Source organism: Protomyctophum bolini (genome assembly GCF_963924005.1).
Source record: "Protomyctophum bolini genome assembly, chromosome: 2".
Taxonomy (NCBI): domain Eukaryota; kingdom Metazoa; phylum Chordata; class Actinopteri; order Myctophiformes; family Myctophidae; genus Protomyctophum; species Protomyctophum bolini.
The window spans coordinates 35,574,061-35,591,974 of NC_137863.1; the positions used below are offsets into that span (position 1 = coordinate 35,574,061).

At 42.4% G+C, this 17,914-nt stretch overlaps 1 protein-coding gene across 4 annotated transcripts in view; it reads right to left on the bottom strand.

The window, feature by feature from the left end:
* rnf123 (ring finger protein 123) overlaps window positions 1-17,914 on the bottom strand; it is a gene marked incomplete at its 3' end in the record, with an annotated part of 161,693 nt that overhangs the window by 117,859 nt on the left and 25,920 nt on the right. For all 4 annotated transcript variants that reach the window (XM_080774155.1, XM_080774156.1, XM_080774154.1 and 1 more), the window contains exons 22-25: window positions 10,274-10,374; window positions 6,682-6,874; window positions 6,253-6,398; window positions 817-900 (exon numbers count right to left, since the gene is read on the bottom strand). In XM_080774155.1, coding sequence (XP_080630281.1) covers window positions 817-900; window positions 6,253-6,398; window positions 6,682-6,874; window positions 10,274-10,374 — 524 coding nt within the window. The remainder of the gene's footprint in view (window positions 1-816; window positions 901-6,252; window positions 6,399-6,681; window positions 6,875-10,273; window positions 10,375-17,914) is intronic.

The following is a 17,914-nucleotide window of genomic DNA, read 5'->3' on the forward strand; positions in this document are numbered from 1 at the left end:
GGACAGTGTAGACAGGTAAACAACAACAACATGGTATCACAAGACGTGATTACAGTCTGGGGTCTGCTGACGCAACAACATATCAAATGGTAATAACTCCCATAAAACTGCACTTAAGCAATGTGTAACTCTAAACATGCCTCTAAACATTTTATGTAAACAAGACAAACTAAGCAAGCCTAAATCAGCAAGACCCTGAATATGGTAAGTCAATTGAGATGTGTATCGCTCTTCTGCATGTGTTGGGTATTGTGTGCACATAAATCAAGTGTGGAAGACACTGAATGGAATTAATTTAAAGCAGAGAGTAGGGCAAAGTTTCTAGTAAGACAAGAATAGACAGCACTACTGCTGGTACGGTACTTTTTAATGAAGGCGCACACACACACACACACACACACACACACACACACACTCTTAGGGGAGATTGATATCCTCGTTTTATACGCTGTGCATCTTTATGTGTGGTGGCAAGGCTGGTCCCAAATATGCAAATACTCATTTGGCAAGTCGCTATTTGAATATTAATTTCAATATACGAATACACCGGATTCAGCAAGAATGCTAATTTCCATCCGTAGTCCCTGTAGAAAATGTATATAAATGAATAGAAATTCTATGCATTTTCAATATCTTTAACACATTCACATTGACTGACATGATTTATCGCGCTACCTATAGTAAAGGTGCCTGCAGACTATAATTGTTCATCTCTCCCGCTCCTAGCACACTCACATTCAATAGGATGGCTCCCACAGGTCCAGTAAAACAATATGGCCAAATGAAGAGGATTTTGACAATGAAGGTTAAGCTTACCCTTGGAGGACACCGTGCTAGCTTCTCCTCTGTGTCCTTCAGCGCCACTGCGTATTCATGGACATCGTCTGATACCACTACCATCTGCAAGGAAGAAAACACACACACACACACTTATTCACAGCACACTCCATGTGCTCATGGCAGTCAATAAAAAACATTTCCCTTGATAGACATGTAAAGATCTCAGGCGGCCGTAGATTAATGTGTCAATTCCGTCCCTAAGCATGACACTTAAACCCTAAAGAATATTAGCATTGCATCATTTCAGTCCAAACTGACTAGTGGCAGTGTGGTCTGTCTCTAGGCCATGCCTAGTCTAAAATTCCCCAAGTGATATCCAGTTGGCGACACACTTTATTTGTTCCCCACATGAATGTCGAATCGAGCAGTCTAGTATCTTCAGTCGCGCTAAAAGTTGGAATTAAAACAGGGATATACCAAACGATTATAATACCAAACAAAATGAAACGATTATACCAAACAAAATAAATTATGCCACCTCTGGCCGAGGGGGATAATTTCTCAGGGTTGAGTACTTGGTCCTGACCATTTTTCCACTACACCAAATCTTTTCACTGATAATAGCTGATCTACAAGCTCACAACATATTCCCCAGAATAGGGACACCTTTTGCTTTTAGTCTGGATGTATCGTACGGATGTATCGCCCCAAGCACTACCTGACTTGAAGGTTCCGCTAAGCACTCACCCTGGGCAAGACCTAAGCTGAAAAGACTATCAGCGGATGTTGCGGGATTTTAGCGGAAGTGAAATCGTTGATGCTTTACAAATCAGTTTACGTTCTCCGCGAATGAAACAAGTGTTGTGATTGGTCGGGAAAATATCGTATCCGGGAGAAATACATTTGATGGCTGATCCGGAGGATACAACCGCCGATAGCTTCTCTGCCTTAGGTTGTGACCAGGCTTTTCTTTTCGCAGATAAGTAAGCCTGGGACCGAGGCTACTAACCACTGTACCATTAGGTGTGCCTAATGTACCATTAGGCACACACATTGTTCAGTCAGGAGAGAACAGTTTCCCGGGTGACAGAAACAGATAAATTGACCCCCCCACCCTCCCCAAACAAAAGGAATGTTTACTCAAACTGTTAGAATGCTTCATTTAACAGAAACACAACTAGCCAGCCGACTAAGGGGTGGGGTCTACATTTACTGTTGACGATAATAGATAGTCTTGACAGAGGGTGATAACAAATGTAATGCCTAGCACTGTTAACTGTTTTCAACCCTGATACGGAAGTATCTGACCAATCGGCACAAGCTACTGCCACCATGAACTGTCATGGTGAGCGACAGGCTCAGGCAACAACCAAACACAATTACTGTGGATGGTGTGAATGGATGGGAAGAGGATATCAATTCCTGCTGGCATGTTTTTCTGACAGTTGTTACTCATTGTAAAACGGCGATGTCATGTGTCTCTGCTGCTGAAAAGAAAAATCACACTCATGTGAAGTGAGGGGCGCTCTAATCATCATACATCACATTCCGTGCTCAGCCAATCAAATCATCAATATGTGGTGCAAGCAAACACCCAACACTGGGGGCTAGCACCCCTCAAAAATTCAGCATTGCAATTTATGTCAGTATAATGATATATGGAAATCTCTGTCTGTCTCTGTCTGTCAGGCCTTGTCCCTTTTATGACCATATATATATATAGACTGCTGATGTATATGCCGATACATGGGCATGCCCCCTTTTGTGCCCATATATGGTTTGATTTGTTTGCGGCTGATGCCAAACTGACTCCATATTTGGGCATAGCTGCATTGGGAACTTGGCTAACCGATACTGACATCATGAGCGTGGTGTCGGAATTCCGCCAGTCCGATAGGAAGATAATACAAACAATAGATTTTGTCCAAACATCACGCAAATAGGTACACATTATCTCTTCTCTATTAGTCATGTGATGAAGACGGATCTTTTCATCTGTAGTCTCCGAGCAGGCTGGTGGCATTATTACTATAGACAGTCAGACATGGTGTAAAATGGTAAATGGTGCATTTATATAGCGCCTTTATCCAAAGCGCTTTACATAGATTGTGCATCAATTCACCCATTCACACACACATTCATACACCGATGGCGGCGGAAACCATGCAAAGCACCAGCCAGCACATCAGGAGCAATTAGGGGTTCAGTGTCTTGCTCAAGGACACTTCGACACTCTGGGGGAGCCCGGGTTCGAACTGGCAACCTTGTGGTCCCCATCCAGCCACTCTACCCCTGAGCCACCGCCCCAGGTGTTACTAGAACAGGCCATTCACAAGTGGACTGATCGGTGTGAAACTTTGTACGACTAGTACGCACACTCAAGGTCAAGGGAGGTCAAGGGAGATTTTGCCTTATATTTTTCACATTGGCCTTTTTATATTATTTGCAATAATCGTCGTCTTACATAAACATTAAATTCCCATTGACAATAAATGGAGAATTTAAGTAATTTAGGTCATATGTGGACGAGCAATTCGGCTATTTTTGTCTTACACAAAGTGTAAATTCCCACTGACAATAAATGGATGATGTACGATGATAAGAGTGCCACTCACTTCACACGGTTGTGATTTTTTATATTACTCCAACACATGCCCAAACATCACGCAAATCACTAATCAGTGCACAATATATTTAGTCAGTCACAAACACACACACACAGAGTAAGGCTTCTTCGTGACACCTGAGGGTCTATCCTAGAACCTCAACAGTTCTGATGCAACAGATAACGCCCCCCCCCCCATCATGCCCAACCAGGTCCCGGGGTATCATTTGATTGAACACAGATTACACTGTGGAATAATTTAAAAATAGAATAGAGTAATACAGGGTAGAAATCTAGATTTGGTACAGTACGAGTGCACGGTGCAGTGGGGATGGATTTCCGTTCCGATCAAGAAATTAAATTTGCAATTCAGCAGTGCAATTCAGAGCCTATGCTTTCATCCTCTGCATTCCAACTGGCTATGTATTGCTGTCATTATGGTCTATGCACTGTATGTACATTGTTCTGCATGCGTCTGTCATTCTGCATGTACCAAATGTTCTCTCCTCCAACAGAGGAAATTGCATTAGTGTGTTAGTGGTAACCCGTTGTGATATACTCACTGCACTATAGGGGAAGCCGTAAATAACTTGCTACAACTATTCCCTAAAACGTATGCAAGGATAGATGTGCATTAAATGGGTGTGTACAATCTACAGATAAGCCAACATTATGGCTGCAATAAGGGTTGTCCCGATCGGATCAGGGGATCGGAAATTGGGGACGATCACGTCATTTTCACATCATTGGATCGGGAGCCAAAAAACTAGTGTCAGACAGACACTCATTCACTCACTCAGACAGACATTGAGTGAATTATAGTATGATATAATTATAATAATTATAAAATAACAATACATTTCACTTTTATAAAACATTTCTTACTCAAGAATAAGGGCACACCCTGCCTACATGAATAAAACATTCAACATGAACCTTTTTGCAAATGCAGGCAGACTACTTGGCAAAATAAATCCTTTTGTAGTCTGAACATAACATATTCAATCACAGGACGACATGTTCTCCGATAAACTCAGAATAGGATTGATTCCCAGTGTTTGGTATATAACAGATGTTGTCCCTGAACAAGTGTCTATTCCCAAAATCTGCTTCTGCCAGAGCTCTGTGCCTCTCCTATGCTGACAACCTCTCACCTTTCCTACTAACCTGTCCAAACAAAGAAAAGAACAAACATGCAAACTACTTTGTTTGCCCAAAGCATTTCTGAACCATCAGCGTGAGCCTGTAGTGGTGCGTGTGTAGTGATCACCTCCTTGGTCTTTAGAAAGTGAGTAAGTTAGACCAGTTTACCAGTTCACACCTTTGCAGAAAGCCAACAATATAGTTGAAAATCATAGAGGCTTCACATATGAGGTGTATTCTACGTGGAAGTACGTACAAATAAAAAGATCCAAATTTGTTTTCTCACACAATTCTGACTTTATATCTGTTAGCCATTTTCTATTTATGTCATTTGCATTTGTTCTAGTATTATTGCCTGCTATATGAATACCGGTAGTATATTTTCTTGGTTATTTAATTATACTATGCATTTGATGGGTTCGAAATCGAATAGCGGTTTCCTCCCCCATTTGAAATTGAATTCAAAGTTTATGTGACTGAGTAACGCTCAGAAATAAATATGTTTAGTTTGATGCAACTTTCGGCTCTACATGATTGCATTTGTTAACAAGAGACGCGGCTGATACTATCCAATAACAAACAAAGACTGCAACAACACCACGACCAACAGTGGCTTTATTTGTTTGTTCAAAAGGCCACAATAATATCTCTGAGATTCTTTCACAAAATTGCTTCTCGCATTTGTGAAAGAAAAATTATTTGGAGATAACGATGAAGATAGTTGGAAAGGCAAGAAAAAAACTATGATTTGTATTCATTGGCAGAAATGGGCTTCCTATGAAAACAAGCTAGGTTAAAGAAATAGGCAGGGTGGAGATACAGATAAAGATAGTTGGAAAGGCAAGAAAAAACTGACCCTATCTATTATTTGTATTCATTGGCAGAAATGGGCTTCCACAGTATTATGAAAACAAGCTACGTTAAAGAAATGTGCAGGGTGGAGGGCTTTGAAGAACCTCTGGTGATCTAGAACCCCAAACAAGCACTCTGTTGGTACTTATCGAGCGGATACAACATTAATCTGCCAACAAAGCCACCCTCCTCTAAGCCCTTTGTGATTACTCCCATATAAGAGATCAAGTCACCAGAGGGGGTTTGATCTTTCTCATCAAGTTTTTCATTACCGGAGTCCCATGTGGCATTTTCTTTATGAGTTCTATTACCGCCATGGGATTGTTCCAATATATAGGCACATTATAAGACCTCTGATGCGAATGCGATGTATTTTCTGTCCACTTCATTGACGTGATGCTGTTGACACTGATAGGTACGGTGACAGACAAGCCAGAAGGACACTGAGGGAAGGATATAACATTGCTGTCAGGCATAAACCTTGTATCTCCTCACCATATTTAAACTTTTTAATATCTTCTTCATAAATCAATGCCCTACAATTGCCTGATTTACAAGCTCGCAATGTGTTTTTGCATTTTTCCTTGAAAGAAAATGAAAGTGGTTTAGTCTGTCTGTGGGTTTTTTTAAATACCGGTATTGATATACGGTAACATATACTGTACTGTACCAGTGTTGCAGACCTTATTGTTTTCTACTGAATCGCAGTTTGAACAGCACCTGGGTGAGATTGAATCACCTTTATAAATGTTGAACCAATGAAAGTTGTTAACAAGACCTTATGACCCTTTTTTTTCTTTCTGAACGGGAACCATTTGAACATACAAGGTTTCCACCTGACAGTGACGATAAGCACACAAACACATACACACCTTTCCCAATTGCTGATGGACACTCAGGTTGTACATCATTACGATGCCATCAACGATCTCCAGCAGGGACTTCTCTGCGATTGGCTGGTCTGGCTCTACCAATGGTCGCCCCAGCAACAGGCCATCGTTACCATGACTTCCCTCAACTTGAGGTCATTGTTGAAAACGGGGGAGGATGGGAAAGCATAATGAAAGAGAAGAAAATGAAAGGGCAGAGGAGATTAGAGGAGGTGGGATTGCACCAATAACCTCATATAGGAGGTGTGTGTGTGTGTGTGTGTGTGTGTGTGTGTGTGTGTGTGTGTGTGTGTGTGTGTGTGTGTGTGTGTGTGTGTGTGTGTGTGTGTGTGCGTGCGTGTGTACACGTTTGGGTAGCCATAGCCCAGATAGTCCAAAACATAAGTGTATAAAAGGTCTTCTGTCACTCACTGTCCTCCTCGGTCCTCTGTTCAACGGTGAGGGTTCGAACTTTGACCTTCTCGGGCGGTGCCAGCGGCCGCCTGGGGGTCATTAGGCTGACGGCCGCCGTGCTGAGGAAGCGGTTGGCCCGACCCAATGTGGGAGAACTGAGCCAGCTGGGCCGGGCCAGTGCTCCACCCATAGCTACAGCACCAAATGGCCTCTGGAAAAAACAAAAACAAACCCACATTTGAACACCACCCCGAACGCCTGGGGTTATCTAATCCATTAAATCATAGTGCCTACCGATTTATAGCAGCTGACCACATTTAGCGGCGGACCGGATGCTATCCTGGATGTGGCTGAAGTAGCTTGATGTAGCCAAACACACTCTCGAGGGAGGTATGATTAATTCTAACACGACTAGCGACGAGACCGCGATGGGCTGTCTAACACAATCTTTTCTTGGAATTGGACGGAATGATTTAGATCAAGAGTTATTAACGTTTTAAGATTTTCGATCTCGTCGGCTAAAATGGGGGGAACATTTTCGACGATGTCCCACCGGAAAATAACATTGAATGTTGCACAACAGACGCTCCCAGCCAATAATCTCCGTCCTTTTGATCAATCTCCGTCCTGAGCGCTGGGCATTACTAATTGATTGAACGGAGAACTCCGTCCTTGACGCTCAGGGTGTTAAAACAGCTTAAGTGCCGGGCCCGTAAAGACGAGCTTACCTTAACTCTGTCCAGCTTGCCATAGCCGTATAGGCGGCTTTTGTTTAATCCACAATAATCTGTGATTAATTATCATCACGTTAGCATGTTGTAGCATTTTTAGCTAGCTCGAGGCCGCCACGTAAAAACGGCCAAAATTCTTGCGTGCATGCCTCATAATCTGCATAGAATGCGATATTCGGCACTTGATTTGATTAGAGCTTAATTTGACTTAGTTATGATTTAAAAAGCGATCGCGCTAATACACATACCGGAATATACAATATCCCTGTTGTGACCTGGCCGACTTTCAGTTCCAGTTCAAACTAGTGTAAACATCCGGTAGCTTTTGGTTATTAAAAAACGTCTGGCATGGGGCACCACCCCATCTGCTGGCCACTCGGCAGAATGGCATCCATCCTATTTTAATGCCAATTTTTTCAGGAAATTAATATTTTGAAAACAAAGCAATACTGCCTCATCAAAGTTGGTGTTGTGACTTTATATACAGTATTGTCAATTACTTGCATGAGAGGGGGAGATGTGGTGGAGTTCGTTCCTTAAGAGGTTTTGTCCAATATTTTCAAAACAACACACAGACGTAAAGGGTGTTCAATAGCACTGATTTAGGCAAAAAATTATAATCTAAAACCTCAAAAATTGAGTTAGGTGGATTCCTCCTGACAGCAACGATATTCTATATTTTAAGTGTTGAAAACTAAACATTATTCAAAAAACTGCATAATAACATTGTGTCACACACATGACACACACACACACACTCTTAACTTGGATGAACATTTACTTTATGAATATGGTATATCGGTATTGGCAGGATCTGCAGGTAGGGCCTTAGGTGGCATAATAGCCAAAACTAAACAGCTGGGTGATTTGGGATATGCTGCCTACTCCAAACTGTTTCACACGTGTGTCTGCCCTGTCATGGATTATATGGCGGGAATATGGGGCTCAAACTTGAATAATAAGGGACAAATGGTTCAGAATAGAGCCATACGGTACTTTCTAGGAGTGCATAAATGTGCGCCTATACTGGCAATAACAGGAGACATGGGTTGGGAGCCGTGTGAGATAAGGTGGAGAGGCAGCATGACGGCCCTATGGAACCGACTAATCAGAGTTGCTAGGAAGATTTTCAACTGGGATGTATCAGTAAAAGGTGCATGGGCAAGTGCAATAGAGGACACTCTTGTAAGAACTGGGTTACATACTTACATGACAGTTTTCTAAATAACAGGGTTGTAAACATCTCCATGGTTAAAGACACACTTTATAGTTTATTTCAGAACAAATGGTCACAGGACATATTGTACAAACCAAAGCTGAGAACATTTGTTACGGTAAAAAGCTGTAACGCCAGTGAAAAGTATGTTTGTGCCCCATTATCCAAAAGACAAACATCCCTATGTGCCCAACTTCGTTCTGGGATCTTGCCCTTGCACCTTGAGACTGGGAGGTATAGAGGAGTTACAGAAGAAGAACGTATCTGCACCTACTGTGATATAAATGATATTGAGAATGAGTTCCATTTTCTTTTCTATTGCCTGTTGTATCATGAGCTACGTCAAAAGTTATTTAACAGATGTAAAAATATAGATCTGATGTGGTTAAGTGATGCAGAGCGACTGAGATGTATTTTCGAACAAAAGATATTTGCATTGGCAGAATATATAGAGAAAGCTTGGGACATACGGACAAAGAAAACTTATGTGATGTATTTTATTTTATGATAATGCTTATTTCTGTTTTTGTTTTGATCAAATACTTTGTGTAACTTCTGTGTGGGAAGTGAACGTGATATTGTTTATTTATGTTGTTGGTGTCTTATAATCCCGTAGGGATGGGTCTTAACGACAAGACAAGAAAATAAAAATTCATTCATTCATTCACACACACACACACACACACTAGGGCTGCCGTAATTGTCCAAAAATTGGATTCGGATATTCGTTTTAAAAACCCACGTGGATTCGAGCAATTCGGATTTTTTAATAATTATATTTACACCAATACAACCTGAGACATAACATTTAAGATCGCATTGCTGGCGCAACTCTCTCTCTCCGCGCATTGTTGTTGCTGAAAACTGAGTTGGAACACAACGCATAGCCTACACTTTTTATAATTTCCTGAAGGATAAAGTCGCTTCATGATTGAAGATTGATGAGTGATAGATCTGTGTGTTGTCTAACAAGCCCAAATTGATTAAATCAATTAATTACCAGCAGCATTATTATTATCTGTGGACTGTGGGTCTGCTGCCGGCGTTATGAAACTTTTTAGTTGGCTAGCTGCGCAGCGCTCCGCTGTTATGCTCAAATTAGTGACCCTAAAGAATTCTGAGGCAACATGGCTGGAGACGAGGCAGCCAATCAGAACTGCGCTGCGCTGCGCTGTGCTGTATAGTCTGTGTTTAGGAAGAGTGCGAGGCAGATGATTTATTCTTCAATGTATGCCGTTGTCGGCGTGTCGCGTGGCAAATATAACTAATCTACAAGCTCACAAGTCACAACGCTTACCCATGGCACCGAAAACTAATTATAATAATGAATACAAAAATATTTTTTATTATTATTTTTAATTCAAACCTTAATTTTATATATTCGGTTATTAATTTAAAAAAATGATTCGAAACTATATTCGGATATAGAATATTCGTTGGCAGCACTAACACACACACACGCACACACACACAAAAACAGAGGGATGTTGCTGGCTTTAGAAGATATATCGATAAAGCAATAACGTTGCCTTTTTGCAAAACTGATATTGCTCATGTCCATACCTTGAACGATACGATAACGATATATTGTGCAGCCTTAGTTTTGGACATCATGCTGTTGCAGTACAATTGTTAATGAGATTTCTAATAAAAACAAACAAACCTGTGCTGCTCCACTCTCTTCATCTTCATCCAGATCATCCATGGAAGTGGTCTGGATCTCTGCAGGGTCGATGATGATGTTGGCTTTGCTGGCCAGGTCATCTGCCAGACAAACAGAAATGTTTTTAGTTTTACATTTAGGCCACGTTTCAATATTGATAGAACCGTTTCCCTTATCTGTAGAAACACCTGCCAGGAAGAGAGGTCACACAGCATAGACAAGAAAGATTCCAGACAATTATCTTCCCTAATAAAAAACAAAAAAAAAGAAGAAAGAGCACAAGCACAGTTTAACACACTGTTTCTGCTCTGCATGATGCTGGGAACCCAGCATGATGCTGGGAACACAACACACATTGCGTCCCAATAAAAACATTTTTCATACTAAGCATCATCATCTGAACACGGCCTACAGAACTGGATGTGAGCCTATTGGGAGGATCAAAATAAGACAAAAACCTCTCCCAAGAATATGAAAACATTTCTCTGGCAGAACCACCTGACATCCCTATTTTAAGCATGCACTAATAAATAAATAAAAAATCAGACCAGTCTGAACTGAGCGGTGCAACTACACTTTTATTGTTATAGTTACTGTGTGTGTGCGTATGTGAGTGCGTGTCCCAAACGGACGGACGGACAAACAAACAGACACACATAGCTGTTAGTTGGAGCGGTTAGGCACCACTCAAAAATATTAATAGACATTTTCTACTCTTCTACTAATGTTTGTAAAGCCCACAGACAGACACACTTTCACTTTCACTTTCATAGTATGACGTAGTCACACATTAATTTAAGAAAAAAGAAATACGGAGATACAAGGTCTCTGCCCGACAGTGACGAGAAGTGACCTCTGTGTGTCAGCAGCACCAGAGGCTCTGGAACTGTTGTCTTTTCTCATTTCCCACACAGTATAAATCTGCTACATCATAAAATTCAGCCAACCCCAAGACCTGTCCATAAATCCTGTTTGAATTATTGTGCCACGTCCATGGCTTATCTTCAGGGGAACATAGTGGACACGTGTTGCCAGCAGGGCAAGCAGGAGGGACACATTTGTTCTATCGGACAGTACAGCAGCTGAAGGACAGAGAGAACTGAACTATGATGAGACAATCCAAGGTGGCCAATATTGACGTAAGAATTAAAACAACACTTGTATTCTGATTGGTTATTATATCATAATGTAGTTTCAGATTACACGTTTGTAAATATGCACATTTTAACAAAAGCTCAGATCTGTACATAGTGAAATTAACTGTACTGGGTATGCATACAGTAACATACAGTATATCCTACTATAAATGCGCAAAATCTCTGTGTCCGTCTATTGGAGAACAGACTGACTTCAAACTGTGCGACGTGCGTGCAGCCGTGCACGAGGGAGTGCCATGCCCGTCATCGAGTCTGATCGGCTGACATTATGGGTATCCTGGCCTATTTTGTACAAATCTGTAAAAAGCATAAAACAAGAATAACGTGAGTTGATTAACTTGATTTTCATTGTGATTCTTTGAGTGTGTGTAAACACTAAGTTCCACAATCATGTTACAAGGGTGGGGGGTAGCAGAGAATGCTCTAATCTAAGACTAAGACTACTCATCATATAACTTTGATCCACCATTCTGTCTTTATGAATTTGGAAAAGGATAAATAGCTGTGAATACTGATAAGCAATAGCAAGTACAAAAAAATGGCACCCTTCATACACTACTATCCAGCTAGCAGTATATGCTGATGCTCCTTGTCTCGCAAATTCAACTGTGGCACCTGTCCACTCCATTAGTCAACTGTGGCACCTGTCCACTCCAATAGTCAACTGTGGCACCTGTCCACTCCAATAGTCAACTGTGGCACCTGTCCACTCCAATAGTCAACTGTGGCACCTGTCCACTCCAATAGTCAACTGTGGCACCTGTCCACTCCAATAGTCTGGAAATGTGTGATGGAAATTGTAGTACTGGGCATGTTGTGCCATTAAGAACAACCTAAACGCAAATCTCATTTAATTACACTAATCTCCACTCCCTTCAAATGTTGATACAAATCTGTGGTAGAGGTCATAGGCAAATCTCTTTCGGAACCACAAGGGTCTCAGAATCATCACATCACTGCGAGGTGGTCCGTTTGATTGACATTTTGAAGCTAGAGGTTGAACAAGTAAAGCTGAACAGAAGAGAGGAAAAAAGAAAACGGAATAGGAGAGAGGGAGATGAAAGAAAGGTTGAAGGAGCACCAAAAAAACAAGAGAGGAAGCAGAAATGCGAGGGAAGAGGGAATCAAAGAGAGCGGGAGGAAGGTCAGGAAACAGAGAAAGTAGCACAGGAGAGTGGGATTAATAACTCAGTTACAGTTTGTCAGAGTATTTCTGTTCAGGTGGATAGAACCACAGGTCAAGGAGACGACTGCAGAGGGACCCGACAGGCAGATGGCTATTATTGTTACTGGAACAGAGAGCAGAGGCCGAGGGGACCTCAGAGCATATCAGGAAGGTATGGATTACCCAATGGGTCTGCTAGGGCCAGTGGCGCAAGATCTCAGGGGGACCCTAAGCCAGAGCATCTGTGCGAAGTCACACACATTCAAAGGTCTGTGTCATTCATGTCAATAACGGTGCCACAAAGGTCTTACTGATACAACTGAAGGAAGAGACATTCTTTTGATGGCTTACCAAGCAAAGCCAGGAAAAATTGAATTGCAAAAGGTCTGTCTGGAGCTTAACTTAACAAACCTTTCGACATTGTGCACATTATTTGTAGTTCCAGTATTGTTTTTACTGATTTCTTTACCCCCACATACGTTTTGAAGTTGGCCACAACTGACTGTTGAAGTCCGAGATCCAAATTGGAGACAAACCCTTCATATTTGGATGACGAGATCCACATGATTTTTTTATTTCATTTTTTGAGGGGCCCCTCCTATATACCGTACAGGTTTAATGTTTGTTTTTAAAAAAAAGCCATTGACAATGAAGGGAAAATTTACATAATCTTGTCCTAGTAACACAAACAATAAAGAGAATTAAATTTTTGTGTTGGCACCGTTTGTTTTACATCACCATTACATCACCTAATCAACATGAGTTAGTCTTTAATATATTAGCGCCCCTCACTTCACACAGGTGTAATTTTTATTGTATACATTTTTGTGTGGACCCCAGGAAGACTAGCGACCACTTTTTGGAAGCTAATGGGGATCCTAATAAAGAAAGAAAGAGAGAGAGAAATAATTCAACCAAGCCGTGTAATAAGGGAAATTATTTAGCAGGGTGCTAATATTAATTTAAAAAAAATCACACCTGAGGGGCGCTCTTATCGTCATACATCATCTCATTCCGGCCAATCACAATTTGCGTCCTCACTTTTGTCTTCAATGTTTGTGTTTACACAATGTTTGTGATTGCACAAACACTCTGGCCATTCATTGTCGATGGCATTCAAAGTTTGTGTTTGCACAAATCCTCAAAGCTGGACATAGGAAAATCACACCCATGTGAAGTGAGTGGTGCCTTTTTTCATGATGATGCTGCTGTATAGACCCACATAATCTCACATGACGGTAGCCACAGTAACCGTGCTGCTACCGACTAATAGACACCCAAACACACAGTCACATGGTGGAGCGCTCAGCACCGCTCAAAAACATTTCCTCAATCTACTAATCATTGTAACTCTGTGAACCAATTTCAGCAGGGTGACTTGAACACCAGATGCATGCCCTTTGAGTTGTTGAAAACACTATGTGTTTTATTGGTTTATCAATGGAAGTTATCAATCGGGTTGATTAGTTAGGTAATCAATCAATACTGCATATTGAGCAGTGCATCATGAGGCGTGCTTGGATGGGCCCATGATGTACGGGCTGGATTAATCAACTGTTGATTTACCGTACATACATGTATGTGGGGCGCACCTGTTGCTACAGCTGACATGATGAGACGGAAGGATAGAGAAATAAGGGATGAGAAAAAAAGATCGAAGCAGAGACAGAGAGAAAGAGAAAGGGTTTGACAGAGACCAAACAAGACAAAGAAAGGGTTTCACAGGGTCTCGTTTGCTTCAGCCACTCTCCAAGCGGAGCTCGGTGCACTCACACACATCGGTCACATACATTTGGGAAGTCGATAGTGGAGTTTAAAAGCACCCGTAAGCCGTGCTAAATTAGTTTGGTAGAGCAGCACACGGCATGCCGCACGCGCCTCAATGGAGATGTCTGCAGGCATAGAGTAGGCTGCCTCATCTCTCCTTATTCTCCTATCTCTTTGTAATTGTCCTATAATCAGCAGAAGTTGATTGGACTGGTGATTGGTTAAATGTTGTTTTATTATTGCAACGCCCAAACCACACCTATGCATAATATAACGGGTAATGGAGGTGTTTAAGGGATTTAAACAAGCCACAAATTAACGACAGACCCCACAGACGCATTGTGTCGATACATTGTTGTAGCAGTATTCTTGCAGACCACACATACTTGCATTTTGTTGCTTGTAGTTGTACCTGTACTAATCTCTCTTGCTCTATACATATACATGTATGTATATGTATATGTATATGTATATGTATAATTATTCTTATATATTTTTCAGAGGCACCTCAATGTGCGATTCAAATTTGGAATCAGTCAAAAGTTCAAAACATAATCTCTGCCTCAATGCCTTCGGACATCAAAATGTAGGAAAGCCATTTCCCATAAATTCAGTAGGAGTAAATCTGGATCTCCAGCAACAAAGCAGTAGTCTGCTTTTACCTTTGATTCTAGAGTAATACGGAGGGTCTTGTTCTGAATGAGGGCATGAACAATGAGACCTGGTGCTTTAATGGCCAAATCCCCCTGGAATATCAAAACATGAGACTCTGGGCTGTATTTTGCGTGTCTTACTCTTAAGTACCAGGTCTTATTCCCTAACTTGAGTAAAATAAAGACCTGGAGGCGTGATCAATGCTCTTTGGCCACTCAGAATAGCCAAATGGCATTGATCACGCCTCCAGGTCTTTAGTTTACTCAAGTTAGGGAATAAGACCTGGTACTTAAGACACGCAAAATACAGCCAAATGTGTGGACGAGCTGATGTGATTAATATTAACAATGTGTTAAGGTTTGCACACAGTATAAAGCACATTTGCAGTAGACGTTTTGGCAAACCTCCGTTCTTCAGTTTGTAGGTGGAGAGAGACATCGAGTGTGGTGTAACATTAAATCAGTGATAAAATGTTACATCAGGTTGAGCTGCTAATAAGCAGCATCTCTTAACCCATTTTGGGCGGGAACCCCCTTTGGCATTTTAAACATGTTATAATTTAGCTATTGAAAAATAGCAGATCTACAAGCTCATAGCGACGAGCTTGTAGGTCTGCTATTTTTGAGAACTGGAGGATTTCGAAGATCTTTTTTTAATTTCGAGGTCAGGCCTAAATGGGTTAAGGGAGGATTTAAAGCTAGCTGTCGAGCCAATGGACTTAATGCTTGTGGCTACTGGCTAGACATTTCAATGCAACTGCTGCAGAATACAAGAATGAGCTATTGAGCTATGGCCCATACAGCTTTTGAATCGATATAGTATACAATAGTTGGTAGAGCTTCCTCTGGCTGAATGATTGTCTACTGCAACTGCACTGGCCTTGGAAAAGTAATTAAATCGATATTTGGGTGCAGCATAGTTTGTTATCCTGCGAACGATGCAAATTCTTGACACTTGAAATTGAAATGAGCAGGGAGAAGATGCATTCTACGATGGCGTTTGAGGATCAGTCCAACTAATTTGTTTTGTGAGGTCTGGAGTCGTTTCTCTTTTTTTGTGAATTGGGTATTTTGTGAAATAAAACGGCTTTGCATGAAGCAATTGTGCAGCAAACTGATTGATCATCATATCTGTTTTACTGTTCCTATGTGTAGAGTACACTCTACACCAGTGGTTCCCAAACTGTGGCGCGTGCCTTCTAGGGGGTGCACAACATGAAACGGCTAATGGTGGTGCTATGGTTTTCTTTTAACATATGCCAATATATGGCAAGTATATGCAGAATATAGCCTATGCTGCATATACTGTATATGCCATATTCAGGTTCATATTATGTGCATTTCTCTAGCTTGCACGGCCAAAAAGGTTATGAGGTGCCCTTGTCGACAGTGGAGACTCTAGAGAGGAAGATCAGTAGCTACCTCCATCAAAGGATGGGCTTTCCACGCAGCCTATGCAGTGCAGCACTGCATGGGAAGACCAACAAACTCCAGCTCCCTTTCAGCAGCCTTGATGAGGAGTTCAGGGTCTGTCGCACCAGAGAGGCTTTGGTCTACCGGGACTCCAAGGACTCGAAAGTAGCATCAGCAGGTAGTGTGGTGCGAACTGGCAGGAAGTGTAGGGCTCAGGAAGGCCTGGAGGTAGCCGAGTCATACATAGGGCTCTGGTGGGCACGGTTGCAACAGGTCGTGCAGGGCTGGGAGCCTTTCCTCAACCTCGCTACGAGAAGGTTCACGGTAAGGACAAACGCCAGCTAGTCCTGAAGGAGGTTGAGGAGGAACGGACCAGCAGGATGGTGGGCATGCAGCAGCAGGGAGCATGGACAAGGTGGGAGGGTGCGCTGCAGAGGAAGGTGACCTGGGCTGAGATCAGGCAGGCAGAACCCCAGCGCATCAAGTTCATGGTGCAAGCTGTCTACGATGTCCTACCCAGCCCAGCCAATCTCCATCTCTGGGGCATGGTTGACTCTCCAGCCTGTGTGCTGTGCTCCAGGAAAGGCTCTCTGGAGCACATCCTAAGCTGCTGCTATAAAGCTCTCTGGGGGAGGGCCGCTACCGTTGGCGGCACGGCCAGGTGCTGAAGACTGTTGCTGAAGCCATCTCTAACGTCGTGGCCAAAAACAACGGAAGCAAGCAACAACATGGCAGGAGGACCATTGCCTTCGTCAGGGCTGGAGAGCAGCCGCAGTCACAGCCCAAACCAGAAGCCGGCCTCCTCACCTAAGCGGTGGACTGGGATCTACAAGTTGACTTGGTCAAGCAGCTCAAGTTTCCAGACCACGTTACAACAACTTCTTTGAGGCCAGACATTGTGCTTTGGTTAGTATCTTCAAGGCAGGTGCTACTGATAGAACGGACAGTTACCTGGGAGGACCGCATAGAGGAGGCAAACGAGCGGAAGCGGGCAAAGTACCAGGAGCTGGTCGAGCGATGCCAAAGAGGAGGCTGGAAGGCACGCTGTGAGCCCATTGAAGTGGGGTGTAGAGGCTTTGCTGGCCGCTCACTGTGCAAGGTGTTCACGCTACTTGGCATCAGGGGGGCTGCAAAAAGGAAAGCCATCAAATCCACCATGGAGCCTCTAGATGGCTTTGGATCAGGAGGAGCGATCTGTGGGCAAATGCTACTGGGACACAAGCCGGGGCTTGATCAACCCCAGCTGGGTCACCTGAGGGAGGGGGTATGATTGTTGAAAGACTCGAAACCTGATGATCTCAGGCACAATCACTGAAGATGTGTCCCAGTGCATCTTAGGATGTATCTTTCACTACTTTCATTGCCAATCTGATTTACAAAAAAAAAGGAAAAAAAGTTTAAATTAAATTAAATAATCCATTTTGCTGGCAATACATGAACAGCATATTGCCAGTACAGAAGAGAAAATTCTGCTGGGTATTATCAG